Genomic DNA, 12,435 nt, shown 5'->3' on the forward strand with positions numbered 1-12,435 from the left:
ACATGGCAGGGTTTTTTTTTTTTTATAAATATAAAGACTACAAATTGTATTTTTAAAATACAAAGATAAATACACTCACATTGTGTACACTGTGTCCCAAAATAAACAACAAAAAGAAAACAAGGAAATCCATACGTCATTTGGATAATTAGCATTCACGAAACACATGACGGTCAGAAATGCAACTTTAAGGACAATTGCAGGTCTCTGATTTTTTTGTTTGTTTGTTTGTTTTAAATACCGCTTTTCGCGCATTGTGTGTTTAATTTACGTTCAGCGGTATGTGTTTCTAGCTTTGCCGCACGTCCTGTAGAAGTTTGTTAATCTCCGCGACAAGCTCGCTGGCGTCCATGATCTCGCTGCGGCTCTCGCAACGTTTGCCATGCAGCACCGACTCCAGCTCATCCTCTTCGTGGTTTTCTGGAATCTCCTCCATTGCCGGCAGCCATTTTGAACAAGAAGCCGACATGGATAGAGGTGCGGGAAGAGGCGGAGCCGCCAGTGAGGTAGACATGTGACTGGCGGGCGCATGGCCATGACCTGGGTTCTGGAAATGCGTGTTGGCGGCCCAGGCTGCTACGCCGTGCTGATAGGCCGACGCAGCGTTCGCTTTACCTGGCAGGTGACCCTTCCTCCTTTCAAGTGACCCCACCCCTACAGGCACTTTCTCTGTCTCGTTGGTCTCGGTGTAGGCATCCAGTGATGAAGGGAGGAGCCTCTGGAATACGCTGTTCATCTCCGAGAGCAGAGACGTGGTCCCGCAAATGTCCTCTCCTTTCTCTGCTTCGCCCTCTTGGCCTTCCTCTTCCTCACTCTCTTTCCCAAAAGTAGAGAAGCTCTTCTTCCTCAGCGTGGACTCTCCTGACTGAGTGGCTTCAGGGGCGGGAGCCTGCTGAGGATCCTCACCAGGAATGTAGAGGTTGCTCCGGTAATCGGATGTGGCCTGTGAGGTCAGCGGGGGCATCCAGCACTGATCGGAGTGACCCAGGACACGGCACTCTTCCGTACACAGCTTCATCGCTAAACACACCACAAAGACAAACAACACACAATTTACATTAGCTTGCTTTGTTAACTATTTTGTTCAATCGATTAAGGGTCCTTTGATGAAAAGTATGGTGCGTTTGAACATGGCGAGGCTCATCTTTTCCTCTCAAGCCTTTTGAGAGATGAAATGGTTCAGATAATAGCTAATGCGCTGTGTTTTTCCTGCTGCCTCTGAACTCCATTTAATTTTCTGAGTGCACTCACTAGCAGAAAATGCGTAAAACCTGGAAGAGCAAATTAATTCAACCTCTTAACCATTCAAATAAGTCTGTTTACAGCCGAACAATAGAATAAAAGCTTTCTCTCTCTCTCTCTCTCTCTCTCTCTCTCACGTTCACTCTCTTGCTCACTTTCTTCACCATCCCTTCTAAAGAATATCTAATTCTAATCAAATATGGCAAATTATAACCTTCATTAAACATGCACAGTGCTGCTCCGTCACATCCCAGGGACTTCATTATGAGCCCATTAGCTTTGAAAGGGCCATTTATAATACATCTTAGAGCTAATAAAAACAAAATCTGGTGCATTTGCGAAACCTCAGCGAGACATTGATTTGGGTCCCACTCACATGAAAGGAGAGAAGCAAAGATTAATCTAGGTAGATTGAGAGGAAAAAATGGAGCTTTTTCAAAGGCGTAAAACTTGTTCTTGAAATCAGTCTGCTAATTAAGCTACATCCATAACTGTGTCTCGGATCCAGGCATATATTTTGGCATGAAAAAAAAAATGCAGTTATCAAAGAAACAGAATAATAAGATGCTTGAAGAGTGTGATACAAAGAGATGGGATATGACAGAAATGCTTTCACTCCATTAGCCGGAGATCATGAGGTTGAATCCTGATGATCCCACAACCATCTGTGAAACTTGCCATGATCTCCAGGTGGGAGGGATCAAGTCAAGTCAAAGTCCCTTCCACGCCAGGATCTGGTCTTCCCAGGCAGTCACCTGTCCCAGTACTAACCAGCCTTTTGAGGCACATGGGTGTGGCACTGATCTCCGTTTCCATAGCTCTCAGCCTCTTGCCTATACAGCTACAGTAGGGTTACAGTGGGGGGCGGGTCCTCTGGTAACCGTGAGAGTTTGACTTCCCTACTCACGTCTGTATTGCAGCGTGCCTTGCCAGATGGCAGTAGGTATCATTTTCAGGGATGAGAATGAAAATTGTATTTTCAGCTGAAAATTTAATCGGGGGTCTGGGGGCCGGAGGTCCAGGGCGGAGCCTGGTCGGGGATCCAGGGTGCCGAAGGCCCCCGGAAGCTAATGAGTTTTATACATTTTAGACCACTAGAAATGGTCTCAGATTGCTCAGTTGAATAATATTTTCAGTCCAAAGAAGCTTGAGTTTTGGACACTAATAAACAAAAATAGTCTCAATAATGCTCAGCTAAAAAGAATTTTTAACTTCTCTATAACATAATCCTGTAAATGTTTCAGTTACTTTATTAAAGAATGCAGTTACCTCTTTTGCAGTGAACTTGTCTCAACAGAAACACAATTTCCCTGTTGAACAGTTCTCTCAGCTCCCAAAGTCACAATCGCATATAACTAGCAACACTACTCTAAGTTTTCAACATATTTACAAAGTACTTGTTCTTTTTCTAGGAATGCTTCATTGCAGAGATGTTTTTTTTTTTTTCCTTTTAGCAGCTAATCTGAATAAGCGATTCGTTTTCTTTTGTGATAATTTTCACCATTTTGAAGCTCTTATTCGCTGTTACATCCTCAATCTCCGGCCTCGTGGAGCGCCATGTTGAATGAGTAAGAAAGCGAAATGCGAAGAACCAATCAGAACGAAGCTTACATGTGACATTTTGGGCTTTCCTATCTATGCTCGTTTACCATTGGTCAAATCGCGATATTTCTCTCTCAACGGCCAATCAAATACAGCGTACGTTCTGAACTGCCGATGTAAACAGAGCCTTGTTCCCGATGGTTGACCGGGTCAACACATACCTAACCCCCCCTAAATATTTTCTCCTCGGATTTAGACGATTCACAAAAATGACCCCTGGGTTGATAAAATCCGCGGAATTCCGCGGATCCGCGGAAAATTCCCATCCCTGCATTTTTATGATGGTTTTTGGTACAACCCGACTGTGAGTAGAACTCTTGATCTCAGACACGCAAACCACTAGGCCAACTCGCGGTCAGATGGCGCTACTCTGTTCTGTAAATCAGAACTTCACTAGGCCATTTGTGAAGTCATGTGTATGAAATAAGGCCGTAAGCATCTCCTCTGAATGTGTTCAGCCACTCTGTAACATAAGCAGCAGCTCGGAAACTTAGCCTACTGGTTCCGGCTTCACAAGTCTTGTGACCAAATTGGGAGAAAAAATATGTGTCCCCATGTGACATGAACTCCATGCTAGGTGGAAACCGCTGCGTTGGCTAGTAAATGCTAACACATTGGACAGCAGCTGAAGTGGCCTCGAGCAAAAGAGTGGACGAGATACTTAAAATAGTGGGAAAAATCATCTCCTCGTTCTTTACCTGGGTGTGGTCGGTGCTGTCCATCAGGAGTGAAGACCTCGCCGAATCCCTCTCCCAGCAACGGAGACTCTCTTCCCATCTCACAATCACTGTCTCCAGCCTCACTGTCCCCTCGGCCACTGTCCTTCAGACTGAACTTATCCATCTCATTCAGCGCATACCTGAAAAACGATAAATCCCATTTATACAGATTTCTTGTTTTGTAACTCTCCCATTCAAGCGAATGATGCATGCGTGATACTATTACAAAAGGTTATGTAATGCAATGCAATGCAATGCAATGCTATGAACTTTTAATTAACTCTTTTCAGCCTCCATAACAAAGCAGCAAACAATAAATCGAGTCATGTGAAGCAGATGACTGCATATGAAAAAAAAAAAAGCTCTTTCGCGTTTAACAAGATGGTGGAGGCAATTTAGAGTTGAGAACTTTCACTTCTCCAGGTTCTCTGAGCTTTGAGCTCTATAATGCCCAGTTTCGTACCTTGGGAGACTCTCTAAGCATGACAGGCTGAAAGGCGATTGGTTACCTGTAGCTCCGAGTGTATTTGTTGCCACGGAAACTCGGTCTGGGTTGGTACTGGCCCTGATGAAGTATGGACAGAAGCTGTGAGACTTGCTATAGCCGAACAGGAAGAAAAGGAAAAAAAAAGGGGGAAGGGGCAAACACAAAAAACATGGAAACGAAAAATGAGTAATGGTGGACAGGACAGCAATGCAACACACAGCAGGGGGAGGTGTGAACGAAGGATCATGCCTTATGGATGGGTTAATGGATGGAAAAAAATGAAAACACTCTTTGCACGTACAAATAAAAGTGTACAATGGTATACTCATAGCAACAAAAATTATAAGGTTTCAATACCCACATAACGGTTTAAAAGCAAAGTACAGTACATAGATTGTTAATCTTACATTTTTTAGAATGTAGGTTAGAGATACATTAGTATATGTGTAATAGGTTATATGAGTCGTTATCTATTATACACAGATACACACAGCCTCTTACCTCCACGGGTGGTGTGGCATGAGCAAGCTCCAAAGCGAAGTTCTCTGGCACATGATTGGAGGAGATGGTGACGAGGCTGTTGAGTGATTGACGGCTGTGGTGGCTGTGCCTGCTGTCAGGTGTCGGAGACCCTGAAGGTGAACGTGGATGTGCCCTCACAGGCAATGTCCCATTCACAGTAGGCACCAGTGTGATGTCACCCTTGTGGATCTGCCTGGCTGGTTTCTTGGGATGGTTCTGGTAAGTAGACTCTGCCACACGGCAGTTGTATGAGTGGCGTGGGTCTTTCTGGTCTCGAGAGCAGCGTGTCGCAAACAAGACCATGACGAGGAGCAGCACACCGCAGATGGCACCCAGGGAGATGATAATGATCATGGAGAGGTCAAGTGGGGCCTGGTTGCCAGAATCAGAAGGTATGATAAAGTGACTGTCAGGGTGGTCGCGTAACAGGATATGAAGAACAGCACGGGTGGAGAGGCGTGTAGATGCCCCACGGTCCTGAACCAACACAGCCAGGTCGAAGCTCTCCCGTCCCACAGAATCCACACTTCCATTGGTCCTGAGCTCGCACCTTCGCGGTTCCATCAAGAACAACCCCTCTTCATTTCCACCCACAATGGAGCATGTCACTTCTCCATTGGCGCCTGCATCCCTATCAGTGGTCTTGATGACTGTTACCAAGTGCCCAAGTTCGGCATGCCTCCAAAGCCACACATCGGCTGTGTGATTACTGAGTGCCGGTGCCACGATGATTGGCGCATTGTCATTCTCATCTAGAACAGTCAGGATGACAGTGGCATTGGCACTGAGTGAGGCCCCGCCTCCACCATCCTGTGCTTGAACTGTGAAGGCCAAGCGGCCCACTTCCTCACGATCGAAGCTCCTCAGGGCATACACAGCACCATTGGATGGGTCGATGGTAACATAGGTGGAAATGGAGCTCCCCTGAATTGTGCTTTCCAGGATGGAGTAGTTCACTTGACCATTGGTGCCCAAATCTGGATCAGTGGCTGACACCGAGGTGAGATATGCACCAGGTGAGTTGTTCTCAGACTTAAAGATCTCATAGCGACTCTTCTCAAAGCGAGGTGGGTTGTCATTCTCATCCTGCACTTGCACGGTGAAATGTTTGATGGTAGAGAGGCTAGGAGAGCCTCTGTCTTCTGCAATCAGCGTCAGGCTGTACTCAGAACGCTTCTCACGGTCTAGAGACACGTTGGTCAAGATCATGTAGTTGTTATCATAGGTTTTCTGCAGACGGAAGTGGCCATGGCCATGCAGTTTGCATGTCACTTCTCCATTCAGACCAGAGTCACTGTCATCGACACGCACCAATGCAATGAAAGTGTCTGCTGGTGCTGCCTCTGAGATATAGGCCACCTCCTCCTTCCCCTCAGTCATCAGGTTGATATTAATATTAGGCTTATTGTCATTTACATCCACCACTTTAATGATGATCTTGCAGTGGCCTGGAATTGAGTTAGGCCCCATGTCCTGTGCCTGGACATCAAGCTCGTAGGATGAGGTCGTCTCATAGTCTACCTTCTTGCTTAAAGTGATTTTTCCATTTTCAGGGTCAATCTTGAACGTCTCAAGAATCTTGAGTGATACGTGGCTGCTGAAGGAGTAGATGATCTTGCCATTGGTGCCTTCGTCTGGGTCTGTGGCATTCAAATCCACCAAGAGTGTTCCAGGTGGAGAGTTTTCCGGAAGGCTGATGGCATAGGCCTGCTGTTCAAAAACCGGGCTGTTGTCATTGGAGTCCAGAACGTTGATTTTGAGAAGCGTGGACCCGGAACGTGGCGGCGAGCCCGAATCAGCTGCATTGAGGAGAAGTTGGAAGCTAGACTGGGTCTCCCTGTCCAGCTCTCGTACAACGACCAGGTCAGCGTAACGGGCACCATCGGTACGGGTGCGGACATCGATGCGGAAGAAGCCATTTCGCTCCAGTGTATATCCATGGAGCGCGTTGTCGCCCACATCCGGGTCTGAAGCGGCGTCCAATGGCAGGCGTGTTCCCACTGCTGCGCTCTCTGAAATGTCCACAGGCACCACTGAGCGGGCAAACCGGGGCGGGTGGTCATTCACATCAAGCACCTCAACCTGGACACGGAAGAGCTGCAGGTGCTCAGCGGGCAGAGTGACCACATCAAATTCGAGCGTGCAGTTCGGGTGGCTGCCACACAGCGCCTCTCGGTCAATCCTCGAGCCCACACTGATCTCACCGTCCTCCTCGCGCACGGCGATCAGCGGCGCGCTCCCGCCTGCGTGCATGGCGCGAAAGCGCGGCGACACCGAGCTCGGCAACCGCGCCAGCGCTGCCGACGCGTCCTCCCGCAGCCTGCCGATCACCGTCCCAACGCGCTGCTCCTCCAGAACTTTGTACTTCAGAGTCTTACCAGGAGGATCGCGCGTTACCGCCGCCGCCGGTGTGGCCAAAAACGCAAGCTGCAGGAGCGCGATGATGAGGAGCAGCGCCGTGGCTCCGGTCCGAGTCTTCACCTGGTCCATGCTTGAATCTTTCCAGCAAAGAAAAGAAAAGAACAGAACAGAAGAAAGTCGTAATTCCAGCAGAGTTGCTGTGGATCTCTAGTGTTACTTCCTCTCAACACCGGAGCATGTTAAATCCGTGCGTAAAGTCCCCGTGCAGCCGTTCGGCATCGATCAGATCTGATTCTGCATCAAATAAATAAATAAATAAATAAATAGATTGATAGATAGATAACATGAAAACCGGGAAATCCCGTTTTTTCCCCTCTCTCTCTCTCCCCCCCTCAGTGCTCAACTAGTCCTTGGAGAAGACATCAGGACCCAGTGACGCAGCGCTGCAACCCCGGCTGCTACTCCACACTCCACACGGACACTTTCTTCCACAGTGAAAAACTGTGTGTGTGTGTGTTTGCGCGCGCGCGCGTCTGTGTGTGTGTGTGTCTGTGTCTGTGGGAGGCGCCTTGGAGAGTGTGTGTGCGCTCTTACGCGCCCTTTCGCCGTCTGCGACTCTGGCGCTCAGACTGCAGCTCTGAAAAGCACATACAAAAGAGCTCACACACACACACACACACACACACACACACACAGAACCCCTCAAACTCAGCCTTCCCCCCACCATAAGGGAAAAAAAGAAAGAAAGAGAAAGAAATGGAGAAGTGTGCCACAACAGGAAAGCTCAGCCTGCCATAACAGTACCATGATTATATATCTGTCAAGAACATGTTACTATACACTTCGTGTGTGTGTGTGTGTGTGTGTGTGTGTGTGTGTGTGTGTTTTCATGAAACTTGAAGTGGCTTGTAGACAAGGTCATAAAGGGACTTTATGAGGTTGATGACAAAGAGGTCTTGAGTTAAGCAGACCTGCTGCATTAAACACACACACACACACACACACACACACACACACACACATTGCTGCTGCTGCATTTAACTTTTTGGAAATTATTAGCTAACTGGAAAGTACACACACGCACACACACACACACACACACACACACACACACACACTTTGTGTTATTATAAGCATGGAAAATCACTGATGAAAAGGATTGAATGAATGCACTGAATGGATGCTCTTCTTTGCAAGGGTCACGCTGCTGAGCATCTGCCTGATCTCTCTCAGTTCTGCACTCTTAATCATCTTGGGTCCTTCACTGCTAATGTTTATATACACCTAATTTGACAAATTGTTCAACAGTAAGAGTTAAAAGTCCAACAAACCAAGAGGAACTGGTGAGAAACTGGTGATCAACCATCTGGAGGAAGTTCATAAAAATTAAAGACACAAAAAAATCGAATGAAAAGAAATCTAAAATAAATAAAGTGATAGCATATAGGTCTGCTTCGGACCAGGCGTGTTTGTTAAAGTGACTCCTTAGCCAATTAAAACTTTTCTGTATCAGTTGTGGATGAAATACAGGATGTTTGAGAAGTCAAAATATGTTAAAGACAGAATTTTAATCCAGCAAAGTTCAACAAGTCTGATACTAACATTCCAGCAAAACTCCATGAGATAACGCTGCTGAAGAAAATGGGGGACTTTAACTGTTTTAATATGATGTGGATGATGTATTGCGATTTTGGGTGGGTTGGGGGTTGGGTGTGTGTGTGTGTGTGTGTGTGTGTGTGTGTGTGGGTGGGTGGGTGGGTGGGGGGGTTATGCCATCTGGAGCAATGCGGGGCAGTGCACCTTGGACCAAAAACCATCTGTAGTTTAACATCCAGATGTTAGACAGATGGAAATATGTGACGCTTTTTCATAAACAGAACTTTGAAAAAAAAATGTTCTAAAGTCCAATGGAGTTCATGATATATCAAAATGTTGTAGTTTAGAATAATCATTCAAATGTACAGGAATGGGACAAGTTTACGACCTGAATGGTGCAATGAAGTTTCCTTTTGGTGTTTTGTTTGCTGAAGTGAAGCAACAAACAAACAAACAAACAAACAAACAAATAACTAGAAGGTCACTCAGTAGATTGCATACGGCACTTCCACCAAGGCACATATTTGGATTTGCATCAAAATGAAATCAATTGTTCCTTGGCCCATGGCTCACCTTTCTTCCAAATTTCATCCAAATCCGTTCACAACTTTTTGAGTTATATTGGAAACAAACAAATAAACAAAGGCAAAAACATAACCTCCTCCGACCCAGTTGGTGGAGGGAATAAACTCAAATGTGAAGTGATTTTGGAGGGAACTTGTCCTTCAGTGGTTGGTGAAAAGCTAATCTTAGGCAGCTAGCTAGAGTTTGCCTTTCTTTCTTTCTTTCTTTCTTTCTTTCTTTCTTTCTTTCTTTCTTTCTTTCTTTCTTTCTTTCTTAATTAGAAATAAGGCTCAAGCTTTTTGACTGGCTCACCATTGTAAAGTGAATTTTCAGGGATAAAATTCATCAAATCATGACAGGAAGTGTAATTCCTTTCCCTGTTTCCACATTCTTTCACATTCCAATTACTTTTTTTTTTTTTTTGCCAGGCAACTTGTCCTCACCTTAGACTTCTCTCATTCTCATTACACAGCCACCAAGAAATAATGAGTTCATAAACCAGATATGAAGCAAATCTACAGTGATATTCATAATATTCATATTGTGCTGATTTTGGAGCTTATTCACACCAATCGGGAATAAACTCGACAGCATGAGTGCAACCGTGGTGCAGTATTGTCGTTAATTGTTATTATTGTTCTAATTGGCTGGTTTTAATGTAGCTCAGCAGGAAGTAAACAGTACTAACTGCAACACACTTCACAATACAGTTCACGTGTCCCAGCATCATCAGCAGATGTTTAATTGCACTTGATAGTGTAGAGAACAGCAAACGTAGCAAAGAGACTTCACAGATTAGTGCATTTGCACACACCCAACTGTTCACTTTCCTCTCTCTGGATATCAGGTTTCACATAAATTCAGGACCATAACAAATGGTGTGCTTCATATATACATACATACACAGTATGTTCTTGATTAACAAACAAGCATGCTAATAAACATCTTCATTGCACATATTAAGTCAAGTTTACTTTACCAGAATGGCAGCTTTCACAACTAAAATGGTTTCAAAGCTCAAAATGGGCCAAATTTACCCATAAATAAATAAATAAATAAATAGGAAAATAAGTATAAAACCAAAGTCTAGCTGACTGATGTATCAGATCTGATAATTAAAATGACACTAGATTAAAAAAATATATAAAATTAAAATAAAATTAAAAATATATCCAGTAAAGCATAGAACAGAAAGAAAATGCCGAGGTTTTCATTGAACAAAAGAAAAAAAAAGTCCGAAAACAGTAAAACATATAACTATAATCATAATAAATGCCTGATCCAAATCACAATATAATAAAATTAAGTAAACAAAGAAACAAAAAACAGTAAATCACGAGAAGGTCACTTGGTTGAGTGTAATCTCCGCCAAGCCACAGATCCATATTTGCGTCAAAATCGAATGAATTGTTCTTTGGGCCATGGCTCAACTTTCCTCCAAATTTCATCAAAATCCATTCATGACTTCGGGAGTTACGTTGGGAACAAATGAATACGCCAACAAACAAACAAAGGCAAAAACATAACCTCCTCTGTCAAAGCTGGCAGAGGTAATTATATATGCATATAATTACTACTTTAAAATGAGTAAACAACATAAAAATGAAGGGTAAAAAATATATATAATCACTAGCTTATAGCTTACAGTATAATTGAAGACTAAAACTGTCAAAAAGTTATCAAATAAAATCAAATAAAAATAAAATAAATGCCTGAACAGCAACTATAAAATTTCTTCAAATGGGCAAAATAATAATCAGAATAAAAATAAATAAAAACAGTAAAGAGGAATAATATAACACATTCATATTTCTTGATAATGACAAAGATAAGCACTAAATCCGATTCAAGTTGTACAAATTTGCACAAGAATATGATTTACATATACAGTGCTAAATTTTGGAGAGTATTAATTATGGATGCACTTCATTAAACCAATGTTATTGGTGCAGCACCTTTAATTAAAAAAAAGAAAAAAAGAAGAAGAAGAAATGCCCTGACAGCAGCTTCACAAAAGACAATAAAAACAGACAAGTTAAATATGAATAAAACAGAAAGTACAGTAAATAATATGCAGAAATGGTTGAACAACAATAAAACTGTAAAAGTAAAACACATAATGAAAATAAATGCCTGAACACAAGACCATAAAAAAAATAAGTAAATTAATTTAAAAAAATACACTAAACTCATATTTCTTGCTAACTACATCAGGGTAAGTGCATAAGTGTGGTGCAGGTAGTTAAGTAGCACAGGTTTGCTCATAAATAAGATTTATATTGTGCGAAAATCTGGAGATAATTAAATAAGGATGCTCGGTTTAAAATTCCTCTCGTACTCACGTACTGCCAAACTTTCCATCCACTATATCTGGCACAATCAGGGTGTGTGTTCAAGCATAATCAAGTTATCAATGGACTCGTGCACCCATTCTGTCTTACTCTCTGTCCATCACACTCTCTCTCTCTCTCTCTCTCTCTCTCTCTCTCTAACCCATTTCCAGTGTATGACTCTTCACTCGAATGTAATGCCATTACAGCACTCTAATCCAATTTCATGCTCAAAGAAGTCCAAGTCTACGTGTTTTATTAAACTAACGTGCACAAAGCCCGTGAAGATGTTTGATCGAGCGTGATCTGGTGTAAAATCTGTAAGGATTCAAACAAGGTTGGATTTCTTCGGATTGCATTCAGTTGAATGCAAGTCGAATTCAGTTGAATTCAGTTGGGACCAGTGGTGGCTGGCAGTCTTTCAAACAGGGGAGGCTGGTCGGTTACGATATTTCCAGATTTTAAAAGAAAAAACACATCAATTTTGCCCATACTCTTGCCTCTGATCTGGCTGATTGTTGGCAGGGTCACAAACTGTGAAATAACAGGTTCTTTTGGCCCATTAGCCTACTGTCCAATATACATGATGGTGGTGTTGGGGGGGGTATATTTTAACATTTTATATTTTAAAATTTTGGCATGTTGTTTAAAAATTGATCATTATTGAAAGCAGCTCTTTGTCAGGAACCTCAGCAGTAACAGCAGAGTGTTCTGGAATAGGCACAAGCACTGACCTTGAGGAGCCAAACATAGAGCTGGGGGCCACACATTTCATTCAATGACACTTTCCCTATATTTTACTTATTTTGACTGAGAAATGTTTTATTGACAATTTTGATAACCCTTCACTTTTAATCCAGGTCTGTAGTGTGAAATGTTCTCGGCTGTGTTTTTGTTTAAAAATGTTTTCCAAATTGTAGCTGTGTTTAATTCATATCCAGAGAAATATATATTCCAATATAATATACTCAGCATAAACATTTTAAATAGATTCTATATTTTTGGTCCATCC

General features: G+C 43.1%; 1 protein-coding gene across 2 annotated transcripts in view; it reads right to left on the bottom strand.

The window, feature by feature from the left end:
* The window catches only part of pcdh18b (protocadherin 18b), a 7,843-nt gene extending 271 nt beyond the window's left edge, over positions 1-7,572 (bottom strand). Inside the window, exons 1-4 of one of the 2 annotated variants that reach the window (XM_060927231.1) lie at positions 4,552-7,572; positions 4,073-4,128; positions 3,543-3,703; positions 1-1,020 (exon numbers count right to left, since the gene is read on the bottom strand). The exon at positions 1-1,020 is cut by the window's left edge and continues 271 nt beyond it. In XM_060927231.1, coding sequence (XP_060783214.1) covers positions 290-1,020; positions 3,543-3,703; positions 4,073-4,128; positions 4,552-7,062 — 3,459 coding nt within the window. In that variant the 5' untranslated portion in view covers positions 7,063-7,572 and the 3' untranslated portion in view covers positions 1-289. Of the gene's footprint in view, positions 1,021-3,542; positions 3,704-4,072; positions 4,162-4,551 lie in introns of both variants that reach the window. The other variant, XM_060927230.1, reaches the window with a different exon arrangement.
* Between the last annotated feature and the right edge of the window lie 4,863 nt (positions 7,573-12,435).

This window comes from Neoarius graeffei, chromosome 8 (assembly GCF_027579695.1).
Source record: "Neoarius graeffei isolate fNeoGra1 chromosome 8, fNeoGra1.pri, whole genome shotgun sequence".
NCBI classification, from domain to species: Eukaryota; Metazoa; Chordata; class Actinopteri; order Siluriformes; family Ariidae; genus Neoarius; species Neoarius graeffei.